Source organism: Glycine max, chromosome 9 (genome assembly GCF_000004515.6).
Source record: "Glycine max cultivar Williams 82 chromosome 9, Glycine_max_v4.0, whole genome shotgun sequence".
Classification (NCBI taxonomy): domain Eukaryota; kingdom Viridiplantae; phylum Streptophyta; class Magnoliopsida; order Fabales; family Fabaceae; genus Glycine; species Glycine max.
In genome coordinates, this window is record NC_038245.2 from 39,320,810 (window position 1) to 39,344,798 (window position 23,989).

Sequence of the window (23,989 nt, forward strand, 5' to 3'; positions counted from 1 at the left end):
TCATTAATTCATATCATTAATAGAATTATTTAAACAATTGTCTTTAATTATAAAATCATGTTCACTATACATCTCTACTAAAATGGATGATTGTGACTCTATAAATATCATACCAAGTATTTATGAATAGAGTCGATTTTTCGTATTAAATATTTTATATTATTAAATAATAATTTTTATAAATATTTCTATATTATGTTATGAATTTAATATTTATAATTATCTTTGATTATTTTAAAATAATTATTTTAACAATTAAAAAATTTATCATTATGATTGAATAATTATATACAACTTTTTACTTTACCAATTATAGGTATTTTTCTCTCTTATATTATTCTCTGTTTTCTACAGGATGTTTTAAGTCAGATAAATTTAACTCATGAAACGCATATAGAAAATAAAGTCTCGAGTTATTTTCTAACATTCCTATGCATTTTCACGTTACACTGAATAATTTTAATTATTAAATAACTCTTGAAAATCTTAAAATATTATTATATTAGTCATTTAATTTTTATCATTAAATTAGTCTTTAAAAAAGTTCATGATATTTGCTTAAAAAAAGGTTCATGATATTATTATATTTATTTTTAATAAAACTATCTTAAAAACTCATTTAGTAATAAAATAATGTTAAAAAATTACTTTATTAACAATGCTATTGAAAGATTAATATATTATTTTTATCTAAACCATAAGTATCCTTTATTAAAAATATCCTTTATTAAAAATAATCCTATTCAAATTGGATAAAATTATTATAAGTATGAAAAAAATTTCTTTATTATTTAACACAATTATGTGCTCAGCCCTTGAACCCGAAAACTATAATTGAATTATAACAACCTAAATCCATAGATGTAGGTGTGTTTGGTGATTGAACAACCAATAAAATAAGATTTTAGTTTTTTTAAAAAATTAAAATAATAAACTAAGTTCTTAATAGCTAACATAATTATACAGTATTTTGAATTATCAACTTAAGAGTTTACTATAATAACTTAAATATCAAAGGCAATGACTTATGACTTTTGAATGACTCCTTTAATTTAAGAGAAAAATAGTTATATAGTGACATTGAATTTATTTTTTCACAGTTATCTAATCACAATATTATTATATATAATAAATTTATTAATTTTTAAAATAATTATTTTAAAATAAGTCAAATAATATTTTATGATTAGATAATATTATAAAACTATTTAAAACATTAAACTCTTGATTTAAAATAAAAAATAGATGTTTGTATGAGTTAAAATAATTATTGTAAAAATTAACAAATTATTTTAAAATATTAATCAATCAAAAATCAATATTAATATGATTTTTAAGATAATTATTATAAAAATTAATAAATTTATCTTATATAATAAATTATGATAACGGTCTAATTTTTTTTTCACAATTACTACATAACCTATTTTTTCAAATAATATATATATATATATATATATATATATATATATATATATATATATATATATTCTCAGTTTATAGAGCTTTAATGTTATTATTATCATAAAATTCATATAAAAAGTAATTTTTATTAATTAATAATATAAAATTCTTTCTACTTGTAATAATAATAATTCAGCTGGTATATTGGATTGAAAAACAAACCATCATCATCAGACGTTGATTTCTGTACGTTGATTAAACCAGCAAATGTATTTTATTTATTTATTTTATTACTCATGAGGTTTAATTGTAACGTTACATTTTTACAGCGTGATGACGCATGTTCCTTACTGAGAACACAGCCAAATTAAAATACTCCAGCTAATATAACTTGTTTCTGCACAAATAAATCCTAAACCCCAGTATTAGTTACGTTATCCTAAAAGATATTCGACACGTGTTCCATGTTGCAACCCAATTATTGATAGAAAACTCTATACAATTTAAATTCAAAAACTAAAAAAATAAAAGAATCTGAAGCAGAGTTAAGAACAAAAACTTGAAGATAAGGACAAAAACAACCTGTCACCAAATTAAATAAATAAATAAATTGAAAATTAAGAGATATTAAAATTAATAACCCAATTAATAATTATATTAAAAGTATTCAATGAAATTAAATAATATAAGATAATATTTAATAACGTAATTAATTGCTTGATCAAATCTTAAATCTTCAAAATATATAAGATAATATTTAATAACATAATCAATACTATATATTTTAAAATTTGAGATGCAATAAATAATAATTTTATTTTCTGAAGAGATTAATATTAATAATTTATGTGAAATAAACATTTTATTTTAGCTAAAAAAAAGTGTTGTGTAGGACATACATAATAATACACATAAAAATAAAAACAGCCTCTGACAACACTTTTGCCTTAACACGCGGCGAAGCGAACTCTCTCTCCTTCGCCACCGCGACGCGCCATCACATAGCTTCCCTTCTCTTTCTTCATTCACTCTTTTTTTTTTTCTCTTTCAATTTCAAACAGACACTCTCTCTCTCTCTCTCACTCTCTCTATAAATCTTCTCTTTCTATGTCACTTTTGTCCAAAAACAAAATCAGCAAAAATAAAAGGCCCCAAAATCCGTTTCTCTTATCTTCCAATTAATTGAGTAACTGATTAAGCGCTTCATCTTCAACAACACCAAAAAAAACATACACCAAAAAGGAGTTACATTTGTTCATCTTCTTCTTCTTCTTCAACTCCAATTTGGGTCACCAAAATATCCTCCACCTTTATCAAACTGAAGCATTTAAAAAACCCAGAAGGGTCAATTATTTCCTTGCATTTCCTAGCTTAAAATATTCAGTAGGTGCACTTGGTCCATTTGCTTCTTTCTCTCCATTAGCAATTATTATTACCATCCCCTTTTACCCCCTCCCTTTTCTTATTTTCCCATTTGCAATTTTAATCAACCTTTCTTCTTGATACCCCCACCCCATCAAATCCATGATGAAATGTTTCAAATCTCTTCCTATAAGGAGAGTAGAAAAGTTCTTCCCCCCAAAAAATAAAATCTTAGATTGATTAAACCACATCCTATCCTACTTACCCATATTAAAAAAAAAAAAACATGATCTTTAGTCCCTTATATGATACACTCTACATAATGAGAGAGACTTGAGAGCTTCCTATATATACAAAAAAGAAAAGGCATTTAAACCCATTTGCTCAATCACTCTCTTGTGGGTTTTTTGAGAAAATTTTCCATCACTTTCTCGGGAAAATCTCTGAGAAACGACAATGCCCTCTTCCACCACCTCTTCCTCATCCTTCACAACCTCTTCATTCACATGTTGCTCCGCAAGTTCTCCTTCGAACCTGGAACGCTTTCTTCAATGTGTCAGTCCTCATGTTCCTTCTCAGATTCTACCCAAGGTATTCCATTTTATTTATTTTATTTTTCTCTTCTTTTTTTTGGTTAATTTATTTTTTTGGTTCGTGTTCAAGTACTTCTATTTGTCTCTCTGGGTTGATTCTCTTTGTTCCGATTCATCGGACGGTGCGTTTGTTTGTTTGTTTTGTTGTGGTTGTTTAATTTTTATTTTTCTAATTCCTGCAAATCCCATACACAATAAATAGAATATTTTTTTGGATCTTTGTTCGATTTTCATTGTTTCCTTTTTCCCTCGTATTTATCTTTATGAATGATTACAGGGTCAAACATTTTTATAGTTATTATGCATTATCCGTGTAATATTTTTTTTATATTGTGAATCAATTAAAATTATATTTTGTCCAATATTAATGTATAATTTATTTTCTCTTTTAAATAACATCCCTTATTTTGATTTGAGTAAATGGCCTGTATATTGACTTTGTATATTATATCATTCAATTCAATTAGAAATTGTTATATAAGGCAGTTTTACTAATTTACTTGATAATTGCTTTAAAAATTCTATATATTATGATATTTATGGAATTTTTTTGACTAGTTGATAAGTGGATATACATTATTTTTTATTATTTTAGTTTCAATAAATATTTTATTTCTTTAACTTATTATTATCTGCATATATTCTGATTTTGATTTTTCCGTTCTTAGAATATTTGTACCTGTTACGCACATTTATGAGTATTCGAGAGGAAGTAATTACTAGTATTATAAAAAATTGAAATAAAGTAATTCAAATTGGGAATACGGAAGGTGGATATGAAAAAAAATTAAACGTGTGCTCTTGTGTTCTTTTAATGTCTGATATCAAATAATAAATGAGAATATCCGTACCTTTTCTTTTTTAACTCTTTCTTGTATTGTTGTTCAAAAAAGTTTTCATGGGCTAATGCTACTCAGGCATAGCACAAAATAATATGGTTTTAGTCGAAATTTGTTAAGATTTTTTTTAATCAGTCAAATTTGTTTTGATTTGTTTTTTGGTGGATCAAATTTTTTAAGATTTTATTGTTGATTTTTTTGTACAATTGTTGTTTTAGACAAACTATTAGCTTTCTAGTAAATTTTTGTCGTATCCTATCGCAATTAATAATTAATATATAAAAGATTAAATAAAAATTAAATATACATTTAATATCTTAATAACATAAAAAATGTTAAATAATACTTTTTCTAATACAGTAGTAATTTCGAAAATTATTAACATGATCAGTTAAGATAGTTTGGATTTATTCTATTTAAAAATAATAAAATGAGTCACGGTTACTTTTTTTCTTCTCTTCTTTTGAGTGTTCAAATGTTTAAAAATTCGTTGAATACTACGTGAATATCTTTCTATTTGTCAACTCTCATTAAATATATTAATGAATTTAACTTCTTTCAGAATATACTTTAAAAGAGAAAATATAATCATAACTGTTAATTAAAAAAAATTTAAATTTTGATTTTAAATAAAATGTTTATCTCAAATTAATAACCAAATTCAATGATAATATGTTAATGTCAAATGGGTTATGGTTCTTTTAATAATAAATAGCCATTTGTTTTATTCTATTTGAATTATTATTATTATTATTATTTTTATTAACTTTGTTTATTTGCTTGTCTTTCATTTTCGTTTTCTCTGTGGGACTGTGATTGTGCATTTGTGGCGTTGAAGGGATCTGTCACTGGTGAGAGGAGACATTAATAAGTTAATGTTAATAATGAAAACTCTGAAACGGTGTCGTAAAGATACGAAGCCTTTTTGTCCTGTGTAGGGAATATCCATTGGATGCCTTTTGAAAAATCTCCCTCCACGTTTCATTTTTTCAATTATTATTATAAATAAAATAAATAAATGTTTAATAACCCATGGTTGATATTGACACCAAAGTTTTCTTAGTCGGGGAAAAAGACATTTTATTGTTTTTTTGTTATTTACCTAAAACCCTCGTTTATTTTTCTTGATTTTGAAAAATAAATATAAGGCGTTTTTATTTTTTTGTTTCTCAACTTACAAAATTGCATTAATTATTATACACCACTTGTGTGATTTGTCTTCTTACGTGGATGTGAGACATTACCCATTATCCTCTCTGCAAACCTGTTTGAAAAAAATGGAAAGTTAATAACTAATTAGGTAAGTTTAATACACCTTGCTTGTAAGATTCAAATTTGATAACAGTTACTTACACCAAATCCAATCATTCTTTGGTAGAAAATTAAAAAAAAAATCTGAAATAGGAAGGATAGGGTGAGACCACAGTTTTTTAATTCCAATTATTTTTTGACTTGACAAATTTCAGTCAGAGTACCAATTCAATGAATGGAAAAAAATCCTAAAAAATCTGTAAATCTGTGATATTTTTGCTTTGAGGGAAATCTGTGGGTATTTTGTTTGATTAAGGCATGGATAATAATGAATAATAAGTAATTGTTCTTAGTCAAAGTGGTTTTATGGGGAAACTATGATACTAGATCTGATTTGGAGAGAAATTAAAGGTTTCTACTTTCTTCTTCTCTTGGCCTGTGGTTCAAAGGACAAGGGCCAAACTTTCAAGATAAACCATAAAATATTCTTTAATGAGATTACTGTATGTATCTCTGGCGGCTTAGAGTTCACCTTTTGTGTCGTGTGTGATGGGGAAATTGGTCATTGCATTTTGTGGGCACAGACCACTAGTTTTGATTGGTGGTCCAGTGAATAAAATGTTGATCCTAGTATTACTATCATTCATTTTTTTGTGGCAACCTATTATGGAGAAAAATGGGTCCTCTGGGGTTTCCTATTTGCTTGCTTTTTTGGTACGACATTACAATGTCATTCATTATGTGATTTTTCTATCAGCATCTGTTGTTTAGAGAATCAGTCAATGCTTTATGGCTGTTCAAAATTTGGCAAGTGAAGGAAACAAAAAAGCAATGTTGTGGAATATACTAGCTGCTGCTAGCAGTTTTGCTTTTTAATTTGTTACTGTTTATAGTGGTTAATGACTTTTTTTTGTCAACTATTCCTATTTTTAACATATTCCCTTAGCCTAAACTTTTATCTTTTACTAATTGGTAGTTAAAACAGCATTGTAGATGAATTCAGGAATGTGTTTCTTGCATTTTAACTCAGTTTCTAACAAATAACCTCTTTTTGCAATATTGGACACAAATGGGTAACATTGGATTATGAGTTTAATTTATATGCTCTATTACTGTAATTTTTTTACCATTGCCAATCAATAAAAAAATTTTGTTGCTGTGACTTTTATGGTAGTTATTGTAAGAGTTAACAAATTTACCAAAACATGACAATTTGTAATTGGATAACAATGTAATAACCATTTACATTATCAGTGTATTTACTCTTGCATTATTTGTCCTCTTGTAATAAACTATTTTTGTTTATAGTTAGGTGATGAGAGAAAGTGAAGTTGTGTTAGTGCTGGATGTGATTTAATGTGCTTTTTTTTTCTTTCTGGTTTTTAATTCAATTAAGAAATATTGCTATTCATTGTATTAGAAGGGAGAGGGACCATTAACATGGTGATTTGTTTCCTTAATTTTCTTTGCTTTTATCATGTAATTTGCAGAGCTGCTTTAGTGATCTAAATCCCCTCTGGCAGCCTCTTGGTAAGGACACAATTGAATACTTCACTCTGCAAGATCTTTGGGACTGCTATTATGAATGGAGCGCATATGGTGCTGGTACTCCTGTGATGTTGGAGGATGGTGATACCGTGACTCAGTACTATGTTCCATATCTATCTGCTATCCAAATCTACACCAACAAGTCTGTTGTCGCTTCTCGGTACGTTGGAAACAATACCTTGTCATGTGTGCTTATATACTAAATATGTAAACAAAATGGTCTAAATGATCTTCCCCTTTTTTGTTTTGTAGCAATCGGAGAGAGGATAGTGATGGAGTTGAATTTGAAAGTGATTCATGGAGTGAGGATAGTTCAAGTGATAACCTATCTAGATCATTAAGTAACAATTCCAGCAAAGCTTGGGAGGATGCTGTTTCTGAGGATTCAAGCTGTGACCAGGAGGGTTCATGGCTAAGGGATAACAAGCTTGGCTGCCTTTACTTGCAGTATACTGAGATGGCTTCACCTTACTCGAGGGTTCCACTTGCGGAGAAGGTATTCTTTTATTGTCAAGTAGTATTCACTTTTTAGCACCTCTTCTCAATGTTAATAATTTTTGTCTGTATGTTACACTCACAATAAATACATCACTTTTGATTGTTTCTTGTTTCAGATAGACGAGTTAGCTCGAAGTCACCCGGCATTATTAACATTGAAGAGTGTGGATCTTTCCCCAGCAAGTTGGATGGCTGTTTCTTGGTGAGCATAGTTTGTTGCTCTTGTTACATGTAATTTTTTTTCCTGTATGAAATATGTGAACTGTTTACATTGTCTCTAAAACCATTTTATTTTTGTAAATATATCTTTGAAGATTTGGTCTTTAACTAAGCTAAATAGCATTGTGTGGTTTATGTAACTTCCCTCATCTAGTAAGATAAGGCTTTTGTTGTTGGTCTTGTAATGAAGACAAAGTTGATCTTATGTCTGTGATTTGATAGACAAGACGAAGTCTATAGCTACCATGATATAAATTGGTTAGAGGAATACACTTTTTAATTCATAGTTTCTGTATCTTTTTTATTGTAAGATGACTAGGCTATGTTAGTTTCCATGGTAGAGATGTTATACTGACTTTTCATAATTGAATAGGTACCCAATTTATACTGTCCCATGCCGGAACACTGAAAAGGACTTGGAAGCATGCTTCCTCACTTACCATACATTGTCATCATCTTTCGAAGGTATCTTAATGTAATTTTTTTCTAATCAATATTTTCTTTTCTGGAAAATGAAGAAACAGATCAAATTAGTTGTAGTTCTTGCTATTTCTTAGGAGGTAGTGGTAAATTGTTCAGTCATAGATCAAATTCAAATCTTTTGAGGTTTGCTAGGTTTTCTCATTAATCACCCCTGAAGTAATGAACATCACGAGTGACATTCAATTACATTAATCCAAATTTTACTTGAATAAAGGATATTAGAGTACGGTATTAATGGATTTTCAATCTAATATTTTACAGTCTGTTTATCTGCATGAGTTTTCGGCCATTAGATAAGCATGCATGATGCATAAGTATTGAGACTTTCATCTGATATCCTTTACACATTATTTCTTTCTAAAATCTATGTCAAGAGGTAAGTGTTACCCACTATTTCATTTGTCTTGTCAGTAGAAAACATTGGTATACATTTTTTTAATTTGGTCTTTAACAAGTCAAATGGCTTTGTGTGGCCTATGTAGTCAACTTCACCTATTAGGATAAAACTTTTGTTTTTGTTGTTACCAATAGAAAACATTGGTATACATTTTTTTAATGTGTTTTGGTATACTGCATAATGAAAAAGAGACTAAATGAGCATTAATTACACTGTGATTTGGTTGACATAATTTCTTGTAAAGCTGGCCTTGATCTCATTCCTTCTGAAAACTTGACATTATCTCTATTGTGTGTATGCAGATTGTGCAATGGAGTGTGATGACATTGACATAGGGAATGATCCACATTGCTCCATCCAAGGAGAGAAATGCAAGGAAAAGAACAGTGGCCATGTCTCTCTCCTTCCATTTGGGCTAGCAACTTACAAAATGCAAGGAGACATTTGGCTAAACCCTGAACCTTATGACAATGAAAAGATATCCTATCTGTACAGTGCAGCAGACTCATGGTTGAAACAGCTCAATGTCCATCACCATGACTTCAACTTTTTCACATTACACAACAACACCTTGTAAATTGGCTGAGTAGAGACATCACCATGTCCATCCTTCAATTCACTGACTGCCCCTTTGTTTAGCTTTGAACTCTGACACCGGCTAAGGAAAAAAGGTTCCCCTTGGAGAATTTCTGGAAACATTCAGAAACTCAAGAGTTTATATCTGAAAAAGAGTGTATAACCCCATGCAATGTAAAGTTTTGTTAATGGGGGCGAGTTTTTTTTTACCTTCCATTTTTTTAGTAGTACTTTATTTTAGTAAAATTACAACAGTTTGCTCTAGGTAACTAAACTATGATATGTTTTGTACTATAGACCTTTATAGTACTTTTTTTAGTAAGATTATCACAGTTTGCTCTAGGTAACTAAACTATGATATTTTGTAATATAGACCTTTTTTTTTTCTTTCCAAACTTGTCCTCAAGTTGAATTTTGTATATTTTGGTACTTCTTTTTAATCTTATGGGCAGAAGCTATTTAGTGTCGTTTTGGATAAGCTTAACAAGAATGGGACCCAATCTAGCATCATTGTTATGGCGTGCGCCAAGAGCAGAAAACATAGCTGGTAAATTTCTTTATGTAAAACCAATATTGAACTATTGGTTCAACCACTTTAACAGTATTTTTTTTTTTTTTTTTTGCATAAAGTGCTGCACTTGCTAGTTGTAAATAAGAATTTGTAGTTCTATTCTTTTCCAATTTTCAATCCCAGATAAACAAACCATTCATAAAGTTAACCCCCCCAAAAAAAAAGAAGAGAAAAACATCCGATCTTTTGACCATGGCGTAAGGCTTTTTCTAATGAGTAAAAAAAGAAGGAAAACAACCCTTCTTATAGCACAAGGATTCAAAAGATCAGGTTTAGGGGTGGCTAAATTTTTCAAAAACAATTGATTACTCGAACCGAACTAATTCAATTTGATAAAAATGTAAAATTATATAAAAAAGGAAAATCATAATAGAGAAAAAAGTAAGAAGTATGGAAATACACAACATAAAATAGTAGAATTATAAAATTATACTACTTAAAAATAAAAATTTCTAAAATAGTATGATTTCAGCATGGTTCAAATTTTATATGCTCAAATTTGATAACTGAACTGATGATACCGAGTTCGTAATTTTAAAATTTAAACCAAATTGATGATCCGAATCAATCTGAATATTTTACTTTGATTTAGTTTAGATTCATCATGTCATTGATTCGGGCTAGAACATGTTGGCCCCTAGTAAGGTCATTGTTAAATTGGTAGGAAACATTAATCCCTGTGAGCAGGATCATTGAGACGTCCCTGTGAGTAGGATTATGGAGATATGCGTGTGGATTTTGTTGACGTAAATTTCTCAAATAGCAAACCATGACAAGATGAGTAATAAGATCTATAGAAATCAATAAGAGATGTCTTGCTCATGTTCACGAGGTTTTAAGGAAAGGGCACTACGTTATTGGACAAGATGTGGCCCATAAGCCACTCACCTATGGCTTGTTTGTCTGTTTGACTGTTTCATATAATAATTTGGAGTCTGCATTTTTGCATTTTAGTTAAGAGAGTAAAAAATATATATTTTTACTCTTAAAGTATTAACTTTTTCTTTTTTCATTTTATATTAAAAATCACAATTATAAATTAAAATTTGTAAAAGTATTTTCTAACTTTAAACTAAATACAGCCTTCACAAAATTAGTGGTCATTGTGAATCTAGGTATAATATTTTGTGAATAGAAGGTGCGCCTAAGTTTTTGTTCACCAACCCATATAAACTGAAGAGAATCTCTTACAACGAGAACTCTTGGTGGTTAGGTAATTCTTAAGATGGCTATATTGTGGTGGAGAGTATATATATGTAATTGAAATTCTACGTCAACCTATCGTATGCCTCATATCGCTATCCTCGATTTAAATTTACACATTAATTAGTCTTTCAGAAACTTTAATCATTAACTTAGTCCCTCAAAAATTCAAATAGTCATCGTATTATTTTTTCAAGAATTTTATGCTAAATTAGTCCCTTAATATCACCACATATTTTTATTTTTTTATACAAAAAAGATAAATTAAAGTGATGGTTAAAAATATCTTCACGGGGCATAGATTAAATTTTTGAGACTGAGCAAAAAAACAACGATTTTAGTGATAAAACTTTGAAGAACTAATAATAATAACGTGTTTTTTGTACATAACTAATACAATAACGATTGGAAATATCGGCCTCAAAAAACGATTTGAAATATTAAATGAGTATTGAGTAATACAATAACGCATGTCATTTTGGAGAACCAAATCTGAGTTTTTCTCCATATTTTTTACGTTGCTTAGATAAATATATAGTTTACTTTATTCTCCAATTTTGTTGATTATAATGCATATATTCCTTACCTGTGCATTTTGTCTCTTTTCCGAATGCGCATGATGATTGTCACTGTCATTATATGGTTGAAGTTGGAATTTCATTGTTTTTTTAGTTGTTTCATACTTGTTCTTTTACCAAAAGTGATTTGAGTTATTCGGCTTGGTGCATATGTGAAAAGGCTATATCTTATATCTCGTACTTACTAGAATATTTATATTTATTTGATAGAGAAAGTGTGGTATTTATATTTGTAAATTGTTAATCATTCCTTTAGAAGTATTTTAGTTATTTTGGTTTTATTCATGTATGGAAAAGTTATGTTTTACTTTTATAGTAATATATATTGAATAGGGAAAGTATGATTATTATTCTCACAAATCGTTTTACATTCGCGTAAAAATATTCTTTATTATAACGATGATGAATAAAAAATTCAAAATATAAATATCGAAAGTGAAATTTAACTAATTTATTTTGATTTATTTATTTTATGTTAATTAATTTTTACAATGTCACATCATAATTAAATAATTTATATATATTTTACTCAAATGATAATTTGTTTTACTCATAAGCAATTGTTGCTTATATAAACAATCAAAGCTTCATTTTAAATAATCTAACATGACACGTAGATTATCTCTAATGAAAATAACTGCATCTAAAAATAAATAATTCGTTAAACAATTAAAAGATGTTTTTAAGAAGTTAAATTGATATTAAATAGAATAAGTTTATTAATAGAGATATTTCACGAGTCAAACCAGTTGAAATGGCTATTCGATCCAAGTTTGAGACATTATTCTTTAGACATTCATTTTAGACACATTGATTAAAAAGCCTTGTGATAAAAATGTAGAGTAATGATATGATTTTTCAATACATAAACTAATTCTTAAAGTAATATAACTTGTATGGAATATGTTTTTAGTGCATAAATTTTTTGAATTTTTTTTAGCCTTTGAAATTTTTTTTATTGGTTAATGTTCCTAAATTTTTGTTCCGTTCTTATTTGTATTCTTTAATTTTCTCTCTCTCTCTCTCTCAGTTTTAGTGTTTTAACAGGGATTAAAATAAAAAGTTTATAAAGTTTCAGGGGTTAAAAAAAATCCCGTTTCTCATGATCATATCATTTATAGGAACCACCTAGTTAATTTCCAATCACTACAACCATGTTAGCCACACCATTCATGGAGTTAACTTTAAGAATCAATATTCAACAAAAATGTGGGGATAGGAACTAAAACTCTTTTTTTTTTTTCATTGAGAGATCAATACTTAAAATAACACTAACTAAATATACTTTAAAGTTAAAGTATGAATGCTATTTTTAAAATATGAATATCAAGATTTCAAATCATACTCATTTTTTTTATTAATAAAATTGCGGAGAGGAAATTTCACAATTCTGGAAATAACAACATGGGTAAATTTTCTCTCAAAAGGGAAATACTTTTCACATAAATCGAGTAAAAAAAAATCATTGTAAAAAATTCTTATACAGACTCTCATCTCTCAAGACTTATAGACTTAACATATTTCTACAGGCCAAAGCCTTTTGGGCAAATCATATCCATCATCACATTCATTATAAGCTAATGGGAAATTTTGAAAAGGATAATTATTATTATATTTGATAAGATATTTTAGTTAGTTTTTAACTTATTTTATTAATTAAAAATTTGTTTAATTGTTTGGTAAATAAATATCTTTTTAATAAAATTTCATTAGCTTATAATATTTTTTAAAACGCTAATTGAAGTAGGATTTTTTTAAAATGTTAACCTTTAATTTTTTTTATATTTTCTTTCCTTTATACCCTTAATTTATTTATCAAATTTTTTGAATAACCTTTTTAAATAAATTATAATTTTTTTTCATTTTATACTTTTTAGTTATTTGAATAATTAATTTTACTCAACACAAATAATTTAATAAATTAATTTTTTTAGCTTTTAGGTATCCGTTTCCCATTGTTAACTACCAACTAGTAAGAGAGTAGGTGGATCGGTTAGTTTGGTCAAACCTGTGACCCAACCCAATCAAATTTGAACCCGTTGATTTGGATCGATTTTCTAGGAAAAAAAAGAAATTCAATTCAAATCAATCCATCTATAAACGATTTGAGTTGGGTTGGATTCACATGTCAAAACATTTAATTTTGTCTATTTTTTTAACGCAATATTTTTTAGTAAGTTAAATTTTGTATTAAATAAATCAGACAGAGTTGTTTCTTGTTATATTTTTTTATTAAAAAGAAAGTTTTGTGATGTTGTTACACCATTTTACTCAACTAACTCATCTATTTATTTGTCCATCCACGAGAGATGATAAATTAAACATACCATATTCGAGATAAGGAATTTTGATAAGTATGATGAGAATGAATTTCAAACAATTTTTTCTATCAAAACCAATAAGAAATTGTGAGACCTACTCTTGGTAAATAAATCTAAAATATTCTTAGAAGTCCATTTGAAGTGGCTTCAATGAATAAAATCCTAGTCGCTTTGATCTGGAAACTTAATTCAAGTCGATAAATCTATGTAATCAATAGTTAATGTTATTTGATTTTTTAAATTTAAAAATATATATTATATATTACATATAATAATAATAATTTAATACAAATTAACGGATCAACGAGTTCAAACATTAAAATCCGTGACTAACCCAAAATTTAACAAGATTTGAATCTGATCCAAACATAAAAATTATCCAATAGTGTTTGAATTAATTTGAGTCTATTTAAGTTCGTGAATGATTCACACTCACTTAAATCCCTACCAATTAGGTTTTTATTTAATTTTGTTGAACGGAAAACATAATTTATATACTCTTCCTCTATACTTTTCAAATTCTTCTATTAAGTAAATAACATTGTATTATCTATTATACCATATAATAAATAGTACTTACTATTTAGTATCCATACATAACATTTTCATTTTAAAATTATTCCCAAATTTTTGGTGAAATCAAACATCCCGTCCCCATAAGAGGGAACTGAACCATGTTTAGATCCAAAGCATGTGATAGTCATCCATAATCAAACAAACAAAACCCGAATCAAATATAGTTAAAACCCGTGGCCAAAAGACAAATATTATGATCACACATAATCTATCACACGATCCTTCAATCACACGTCCCATGCGTGACGAATAATAATCAAGAATTCATTTGGTGCCCATAAACTTATAAAGTCGTGACCCACATTATTAGTTTCTTCAACTCCCACTCTTCTGTTATCTTTATTTCTCTGCATGCATAAACACACAACGCAAATTCTGAAAATACAAAACAAAACCCCCATTTTTAACTAGTGAAAAATCCCTTCACTCACGTTTCCGTTTGTTGTTCCATTCGCTCCAAACAAAACATACACAACACAACGCGCTTTCTTTCTCTCTCTCTTTTTTTCTTTCTCGCTCTTAACCGTTAACGAAGAAAAGTGATCATTGCTTGCCACTGTGTTTGGCATCAGATTCTTTCGGAAGCTTCCATTTTGAGCATCTGGGCATCTCTTTCTCCCGCTTTTTCTTCGGTTCCCTCATCTGGGTCGGTCTCGTTTTGCTCACTTTGGTTCGTTCCCATTTCCCCTGATTCGAGAAAATTTGAACAATTGGGGGGGTGAAATGGTTCTTGTTTTCGCTTTGATTCTCCTCGGGTTTCTTCTTGGGGTGGCGGCGGTTGTAGCTGCCGAAGCTCTGGGATTTTTGTGGGTGATAAAGCGATTGCAAAGCAAGATCAGCAAAGACCAAGCCAAAATCGCGTCGAAAACGCAACTGGGTAGTGCTCAAAGTGATCGTCCCCAACAACAATTGCTAAAAAAGGAGGTGGCTTTCTGGTTCCCAATGGTGTCTGTTTTTTGATTTTGTTGTTTGTTTATTATAGATTTCTAATTTGTTCATGTGTTTGGGTTTGGCTTTTTTGTTGTTGTTGTTGTTGTTGTTGTCTCTTTAGGGCGTGGTTTGGGTTTTGGAGCCTGACAAGGTTTCAAAATTTTGGGTGGAGAAACAGTCGTCAAAGGAGCTGAAGAGGAAAAAGGAAGTGTTGGAGGTGACTCCTGTTAGGAAGTATGGGAAAATCAATGGGCAATCACTTGTGCTTACAGATGCTGATGGCTTTCACACCACCATTCAGCTTAAGGGTTGCTTAGTGGAAGCTGTTTCAGCTACAAGTCTTCCTTCAAAAAAATGGTAATGTGAACTGTTAAGTGGGAGGGAACCACTCTTTTGTTTCTTATTTTGGTGTGTGGTGTTGGTTTGGTTGAGAGAATTTGATCTTTTTAACGAGTCTAATGATGTCATGTGATCGTGATCCATGAATCCAAACTCTCTTAATAGGATAATAAGACTATTTTTTTGATGGGCAAATGTTAGTTGTTAATTGTTAGTTTTTTGTTAGCGGGGAGAATGGAACCCACAACCTTTCCCTCCCTCCCTTCTCCTTTTACCACCAAGCCAACCTTATAAACTTCCAGGGGGGTGGTGGTTTGGTTCCTTTTGAATTAGCTGCCTGCATTATAAGACTTCACTTTATGGTTTGTGGTGTCCATTGTGTTTTTGAAGCTGCCTTCTTTTGTTGATAAGTGTGTTTACATGTTACGAGCTGAGAAGTGAGATTCAATTTGAGGGGAAGTAATTCAGAATGTTCGAGTTAGAATTGTTGTTGTGTTAGAGTGTTACTGGGTTGGGTTTGTCCTAGTTGTATTAGACTTGGTCTAGCCAATATCTTATTCTGAACTATAGGAACTGTGTAGATGCTGTAGTTGGTATAGAATTTATTTCAGTACAAAGGTATAATACACGTCAAATCACTGCTATCAACTGGAGCAGTGCTACAATTTGCAGAAATCATGATTATAAAATTGATTATGCTAGACTCATAGTTTCTCTTGTACAACAAGTTTTTTTATCCTTTCAGTGGGATACATAGTGAAATGCACATCATTTTTGATTCCACACATGATTCACAGTTTAAAAAATTGTTGAACATGGGTTTCTTTTGAACTTCTCCTGACATTAAATTCAAAATGGAGAAGTCTCAATTCCTTTATGCCCTGCATACATCCTAATGAAGTAACCTGTTATTTCTTGGCTTATGGGTTTCATACTTCAAATGATAATGGATAGATATATTTTTAATTTTTATATTCTTGCTTATTTACTGAAGAAATTAGGTGCTTCAATGTAATGAATCCTATAGGGCGAAAAAGTTCCCCATCAAAGTGGAAGCCAAGACCTCTGTGATCTACCATGGAAGCAAGACTTTTTGCATATATCTTGAGACTGCATGCGAGAAAGAAGCATGGTGTAAGGCCCTCCGTCTGGCTTCTTCTGATAATAAAGAAAAGCATGAGTGGTTTGCCCAGTTGCAAGAAGAGTTTCATAGTTATTTGACATCATTAAATACTGAATATCTTTCTCTCGTGAAACCATCCGTAGGATCAAGTGCTGAGACAATAGAAAAGGCTAGTAAGCCTGATGGTAGTTCCTCAAAGGTTCGTCAATTTTTGAAAAAACTTACAAAAAAAAGTTCCCGAGTTGGTGTGGAAAATAAATCAGCTTGGACTTCATTGTCAGGCCGTGAAGAAAGAAAGAACACTGAGAAGCTTCGTGCTTGTCAAGATGCAGTATTAGCCACTGGTTTGATGAAATCTGCTGCAGCAGCAAACCATCTGAAAAGTCCCTTGTTAGACAATTCCACACCATCATCTTCAACCTTACCTCATTCAGGAAGCCAGAGTCAATTCTCTGTCTGTTCTGATGCTGATGAAAAGTTAGGTACTGATGAAGGAACACTATGTTGGAATTTGTTGGTTTCTCGACTCTTTTTCGATGTCAAAGGAAATGTGCGAATGAAGAAATCCATCCAAGAAAGGATTCAGGTAACAATTTTTTCCATATGATGATATGAATTATGCATTTTATTTTGAGTCTGTTTAATTATGTTTAACATTGGGAGACACGAATTATTTTGCATCATCATCAATTTCTAGTTTTTAAATTGATAAAACTAGCTTGTTCATAACTGGATGAAGGATATTATATCTTTCTAGCAAACTTTTCCTTTGCCAGTTGTTCCAAAATGTCAAGTAGTCAAGTGGATTCATACAAGCTGAATTATATTTTTAAGCTTAACACATTAAGAATATTGAAAAGATTTACCTTTTAAATACATCTAGTTTTAGTTTGTTACTTTAGCCAATGTGAAAGTCCTACTGTATCTGACTAGAACTAGATCAACCAGACAAAGTGGCAACAGTGCCATTTTCAGAGTTATTTTTAATTTTTTGTGATGAATGGATGAAAAAAGCACCAGAAAGATTAATTTCTCTTTGGAAGAATGAGGGGGACATTATTTCAAAATGTTCTTTACAATTTCCCTGCTGGCCTTCCCCGCTTCCATGCAGCAAACCCCATTGCTGTGATTATTGATTTTTATGTGATAAATTGTTTGTGTGTGCGTGTTTGTGTGTGTATGAGGAGTGATCCAGTTAGTCCATGAGTAACTTTAAAAGAGTTACTCATCTCCACCTTTCATTTTCTTTTAGTGATTCTTGGAGTAACTTGATCTCCTCTCTCTCTCAGAGAGAGTTTATTTACAAGAACACCCTTCAGAAAACCTCATTTTGTTTTTGGTTTCTATAAGATAACTGTTGGTCTTTTCTGTTATTTTTACAGAGGACATTGGCAAATATGAGAACTCCCAGTTATGTAGGTGAAGTAATCTGTACAGATATCAACATGGGGAATGTTCCACCCTGTATCATTCGAATGAGGGTTCTTCCAATGGAAATGAGTGAGGTGTGTGCCTTAGAGTTTGACATTGAATATTCTGGTGGTGCATTATTAGAGATTGAAACAAGGCTTGAAGTACGTGAACTAGAGCATGAAAGGGGGACAGAGGACTCAAATCCAGAGTCAAGCAATGTTGGCGCTGTCCCATCAGATCTTCTTGAAGGATTTGAATATTTGGGTGAGCAATTGAATCTTGCAGAAGGGATGAATGATTTACTAGAGCCAAAAGGAGATGGTGAGTGGAACATTGGTCAGTACATTAGTCCAAACAAATCCAATTATTTATGCATTTTCTCTGTAATGTTTTGTTGACATTATACTGGATTTTCCCCCATAAAAATGGAATTAACGAGGACCATAGTAATAGTTTATGTTCAAGGTATAAAACCATTTACAGACCTCCATCTAACATAGTAATAGGCTTTTAAAATAGTAGATCTTTGACATGGTATTGAATCCTTTATAAGCAAATGATCAGGAGTTCAATCCTTGTCTTTCCCATTCCTTATATTAAATTTTATTTGTACACAAGATAAAGTGAGCTTTTGAGTGTGTGTTATCCACACCTCAAGTCCAAATGGCTCTTGTCCATGTGGCATATTTGAATACTAAAATCATTCATGGGCCTCACTCTAATAACTTAGCTTTTGGAAGACTTAGTATTTGAAAGTTTTGGACATTTCCTATAAATATAATGAAACTTCTTTTGGCTGTTCTTGGACTACAGTTTCTACATCATCAATAAAGGAGGATGTTATTTTTATCTTGACATCTTGTTTGGCTGCTTCATAGGATGTCCAATTAGTTAGTCACCTGAGGTCACTCACACCACTTTCTGTCCATGCATATTTAATGTAGTTTTAATTTTGAGACTTGACAAACTAGTTGATGGAAGGTGCCTTCCAAATTCCTATAGTATCTCTACCTAGTACCTGTGGACTATGGTGCCTTCTTACAAGATTATATCTTTTTTGTACATTTATTGGATTGAAAATGAACCAGTATGGTTTTTGAAAGGTTTTTTTTTTTTCCCTAGAGGATACCTATCAGCCTTTTCTAGTTCTGCTTTTCTCCTAGAGATGATGAATTTCCAAAAATAATTTGTGTGCGTGAGTTGCAGGATTATAAGTTCTTCTTGTATCTAGATATTGTTATATAATGCTCTTAGAATTTGGGTTTGGACATAATTTAACCTCAAAAGCTAGCTCATTGGTAAGGGTTGCCTCCCACTTATATACACTATTTTGATCATATTACTATTCGAGTGAGATCTCCAACATAAGCATTCTTATTGACAATCTGCCCTTTGCAGATATGTCCAAGAGCTTTAAGCACAGTACATCTTCCTCAACTCAAGGATCAAGATGGAAGTCTATGTTAAATTCTGTTGCCAAGCAAGTTTCACAGGTAGCATCTTGTTATTGTTCCCTATTTTTCCTTTTCAATTGGTTGCTGTTGAGAATCAGGAATTTAATGTATAATGGTTTGATAGGATATGATATCGGATTTAGAGGAAACTGAATATCCTATAATTATGTGTAATCAATACTACCTGTCTATATCACGCTCCATAAGGTCTCTTAGACACACGGTTTCAGTCTATTATCCCTCTATATTTTCTCTCATTTTACAGTTGGTTTTTTCCCACTGCATTTTTCTGCTGTTCTTTCATTATTAAGAATCTGTTATATTATTATGTAGTGTGGTAGTGCTTGTATGAAGTGTGTTTCTCTACATTATATTGTTTCTCTCCAGGGTTAAAGAAATATAAACTTGCTTTGCCTTTGTTGTTTGATGATAGTTTGTTAAATTCTTGTTTAATTTCTGTTGTCGTGTATATATTTTGGTGCACAATCTTGTTTGGTTCTATTCTGTTGGTGGGCAATAAGCCAATAACTTCACTTTTAGGTAAGTTACAGTAACCTCCTGCCGAGGTTTTCCAAACCCATGCATAGATCCCATTTCATTTTGTATATTACACTGGCCTTTCCTATTATAATTTTGTCAGACAAACTCCTGTTTGTAATTTTTTTCTAGAAACATAATATCCCATGATATTTTTTTTCCAATGAAAACTTAATCTCAAAGGAGATCTTTGTATGATGTGAAACTAGATGTGATGTCTGCATATATGCCTTGTCAAATCCTGTAGGAGGATTATGCTTTGCTCTCCTTTTTTACCATGGCTTATTCACAATAGTGTTCCTCTGCAAATTATTGCTGTAGAATTTCGGACTGCATGGGTTCTTATGGTAGTGACTCTGTTTGGCACACATAGAAAATTTATTACATGGTGAACTTTTATGGGTATTAGCATGTTGGCATAAGTTCATACTTCGTCCCGTAAGGCGATGCTACTCTAAACTGGAAGAAAGGGAGGTCAGTAATCAATATGCAATTGTTTAACTGGAGTTGATGTTTTATATTTAATCACAATAATTTATATATTTGATTAAACTCCACCAAAAGCTTCAGCTTTTAGGAGAAGATACGTAAGGGTGTGTTCATTTGTAGAGAAAGAGAGTGGAAAAGGGGAGAACTGAACAGTAAAATGAGGTGGGACCCACACTTTTACACTCTATTTTAATTCAAAACCTTTATCTCAATTCACTTTCTTTCCATTTCTTTTCACTCTACCAAACGGATCCTAAATGATTTTTATAATACCCCTTCTCACGACCTTGTGGCACTGAAGGACAATGCACAGGCTCACCTACCTTGTGCTAAAATCCAACTTTTTATTAAAAGAATGGTTGGGCTAAAATAATTGTGCCAACAAGGATTGAACTCTAAATCACTCTCAAAAATGTAAGCCTTTGGAGGTGTTTGTTTCAAGTTATAAAATTGTATTCGTTGGGATTATATTCCTAGGAATGTTATGCTTGGGAATATTATTCCATGAACATGTTTGGTTGTCATTAAGAAGAATTCTAGAAAAAAAAGTGAAATAAGAAATGTGAAGAAAGAAGTGGGGTGGGTAGTTATTGTAGAGAATAACTTCTATTCTCATGGGAATGCCAATACCCACCTCTTAGCATGGAAATAATAAGTAACATAACCCCATGTGTATTTTCATATTCCTGGGAATCAACTATTCTTGGGAACGTTTTTACAAAACTTGTAGCAAACATGAGAATGCGATATTCTCAAGTCCATATTCATGAGAATATTTCTTGATAACTTGAAACAAACGCCTCCTTTAGGTAAAGCATGAGGTTTCTTTTTCCATCTCTAACAATATGCTACCAGAAGGAGCATAATGTGAATCTTGTCTTTGAGCGTTTTCATGTCAATAGATGCACATGGAGACACATTTACTTATTTGATAATACATAAATGTTGTACTATTTTATATTTGATAATGTGTAGATGTTATGCTATTTTATCTATCCATTCAGTTATAAATAGCTTAAGCTGTGTTATTCTCAAATTAACGCATTATTCATTATCAAAAAGGTTCCTCTCTCTTTGGCAATAAGGATAGCATCCCTCAAAGGGACATTGCGGTTGCAGATAAAGCCACCTCCGTCTGATCAATTGTGGTTTGGTTTCACATTTATGCCTGATATAGACTTCAGCTTGGAATCATTTGTTGGAGAACACAAGATAACTAATTCACACATAGCTTTGTTCCTGGTCAATCGACTCAAGGTATGATAGTTCTCTTCTCATTTGGTTATGAAAGGATGTTGATGAACAATTACTATTTCCCTGCAGATGTTGTTTGAGGTTTTCAAGGTTTATTGTGTTCATTAACATGTCCTATTTGTTTAATCAATAAACAAATAAATCATATATACCAATATTGGTAATTATGTTCAAAGAGGAGAATTTCATTGGGAAATAATATAAGGAAAAATTATTTATGCTCTTTTTGTCAGTTCAAGTGACCCTCCTTTCAAGTGCCCATTTTTTTCCTTCTTTTTAATGACTTCCATTCTCTCAAGTATGTGGCCATAGAATTCTTGTTAATATTTCTTCCTTGATACAATTGGTTCTCTCTATCTGTTTTCCAGCAAATAACACTGTCCATAAGTTTTAGTGAATATATGATTCCGTGTAACCTACTACACTAATTTTGGATCAGTTAAATCCATGAGTGAACACCTAGACCTGTAGACCAATGTCTCAAATATCACAATTACTGTGATTTCTTTTGCTGTATTTTGGATTTTGAGCACATGGTGCTCATCCTCTCTGTTGTATCTATTCTAGTACTCAACTGAAGCCCTCTCTTTTGTATCTTTAAGAAATGATTAGAATATCTTTCCCTAAACCCTAAACTTGATTTTATTTTTCTCCTGCAGGCAGCGATCCGGGAAACTTTAGTGCTCCCAAATTGTGAAAGCATATGCATTCCATGGATGCTAGCCGAAAAGGATGATTGGGTTCCTAGGAGTGTCGCTCCGTTCATATGGATCCACCCAGAATCGGGGAACGAGATTTCAACCTCAGTTGATACCAATAATCAACCTTGTGGTGGATTGAAAGCTAGTGCAAGGACCTTAAGTGGTGATGGTCCAGAACTCAAACAACATAAACCGCCAAAGTGTACCAAATCTAGTCAGGAACCAGCTAGGAAATCAGATTCTGTGGCACTTCCACCAATTTCCTCTAGTTCAGTAACATTAAGGAGCAGCAAAAGTTCGGAAGAACTGACAAGACCTCTGTTAGAGAATGACAAACCACAAGAAACTAGAGATTTGCAAGAACTTAGAACTACTTCATTGCAGAATGATAATACTAATGAAGCTAGTGAAGAGAAGATGGGGGATATTTCTGTGAGTGAATCACCTCCCAGAAACGTGGTGATGGATAAACAATATAGTTCAATTGAACAGGATGATTCAAGGCCAAGGAAAATTGGAAAAAGGGAAAGAATTCTTGATTTGAAAAAGAGGATGAGTGAGAAATTGGAAGAAAGAGTCGGCACATTGTTGAGAAGATAAGAGGACCATGAGAAATATAAACAAAGTAAATGTCAGAATGGTTACAAATTTGTTACTGATTTTTTACTATTGCAGACATTAGTACCATTCATAAATAAAAATGTGGGGTATTAGGTATTGTTTCATTGATGAGTTGTATATTTTTTAGGGGCTTAGAAGATCATATGGAACTAGATATATACATCACAGAAAATACTTTCATTTCGTTCCACGGGAGTTCCACAACACTGACGTAATCCACTTGTAAATTTGCAATTGTCACAGGGTATAATAGAAAACTCATTTAATTGATGTGTACAAATAATCTCGTGACAGAGAAATGATATACAGATTTATAGTTACTCTCATTTGAGGAATGTTTCATTTCATTATTTTACATGAATTTCTATTAATGCCTTTGTTAACTAACCAGCTGCAATTAACTATGAACTATCAAGTGGATAGTAGAAACAGTATGAACTAGGAAGAGATTATTCTACACGTCTTTGTCTTTAAATTTGCTCTTTTTAGTTGCTATTATCAAGTGCAAGCAGGCAAGCATTGCAAGTCTGGCGTCCTAATTGACTTCTCAAATGTTTATTTATAGTGATATCCTTTTTGAGAAATGAAAACAGAAATGACGACTTACATAGCTACACATGTGTAACACTCCATTTTTTTAAATAAATTAAAAAAAATATTTAAAAATAAATAGAATTTTAGAAAAATAATGAGGTTTTTATAATTAAAT

The 23,989-nt window shown here is 30.9% G+C and overlaps 2 protein-coding genes across 4 annotated transcripts; both read left to right on the forward strand.

Annotated features, from left to right (window-relative positions):
* Positions 1 to 2,336: 2,336 nt before the first annotated feature.
* On the forward strand, positions 2,337 to 9,565 carry LOC100816914 (uncharacterized). Of its 2 annotated transcripts, none has more exons than XM_006587343.4 (6): positions 2,337 to 3,357; positions 6,940 to 7,157; positions 7,250 to 7,493; positions 7,612 to 7,697; positions 8,088 to 8,179; positions 8,897 to 9,565. In XM_006587343.4, exons 1-6 carry the CDS (start codon positions 3,223 to 3,225, stop codon positions 9,169 to 9,171), a joined length of 1,050 nt encoding a protein of 349 aa, XP_006587406.1. In that variant the 5' UTR covers positions 2,337 to 3,222; the 3' UTR covers positions 9,172 to 9,565. The 2 variants fall into 2 exon arrangements, with proteins under 2 accessions (XP_006587406.1, XP_006587405.1); XM_006587342.4 differs by lacking the exon at positions 2,337 to 3,357 and adding an exon at positions 4,961 to 6,163.
* A 5,108-nt stretch (positions 9,566 to 14,673) lies between these two features.
* Positions 14,674 to 23,384, forward strand: LOC100787320 (uncharacterized). Of its 2 annotated transcripts, none has more exons than XM_006587344.4 (7): positions 14,674 to 15,343; positions 15,471 to 15,706; positions 16,716 to 17,397; positions 18,194 to 18,560; positions 19,623 to 19,717; positions 21,767 to 21,961; positions 22,618 to 23,384. In XM_006587344.4, the coding sequence occupies exons 1-7, from the start codon at positions 15,143 to 15,145 to the stop codon at positions 23,257 to 23,259; spliced, it is 2,418 nt and encodes an 805-aa protein (XP_006587407.1). In that variant the 5' UTR covers positions 14,674 to 15,142; the 3' UTR covers positions 23,260 to 23,384. The 2 variants fall into 2 exon arrangements, with proteins under 2 accessions (XP_006587407.1, XP_006587408.1); XM_006587345.4 differs by having other exon boundaries at positions 14,681 to 15,343; positions 18,194 to 18,545.
* The last annotated feature ends 605 nt before the right edge of the window (positions 23,385 to 23,989 follow it).

Coding starts and splice junctions, on each gene's coding strand:
- LOC100816914 (XM_006587342.4), top strand. CDS start 5,999: ATGGGGAAATTGGTCATTGCATTTTGTGGGCACAGACCACTAGTTTTG. Junction 7,494..7,611: donor GGGTTCCACTTGCGGAGAAG/GTATTCTTTTAT, acceptor TTCTTGTTTCAG/ATAGACGAGTTAGCTCGAAG. Junction 7,698..8,087: donor AGTTGGATGGCTGTTTCTTG/GTGAGCATAGTT, acceptor ATAATTGAATAG/GTACCCAATTTATACTGTCC.
- LOC100787320 (XM_006587344.4), top strand. CDS start 15,143: ATGGTTCTTGTTTTCGCTTTGATTCTCCTCGGGTTTCTTCTTGGGGTG. Junction 15,344..15,470: donor AACAATTGCTAAAAAAGGAG/GTGGCTTTCTGG, acceptor TTGTCTCTTTAG/GGCGTGGTTTGGGTTTTGGA. Junction 21,962..22,617: donor TCCTGGTCAATCGACTCAAG/GTATGATAGTTC, acceptor TTTCTCCTGCAG/GCAGCGATCCGGGAAACTTT.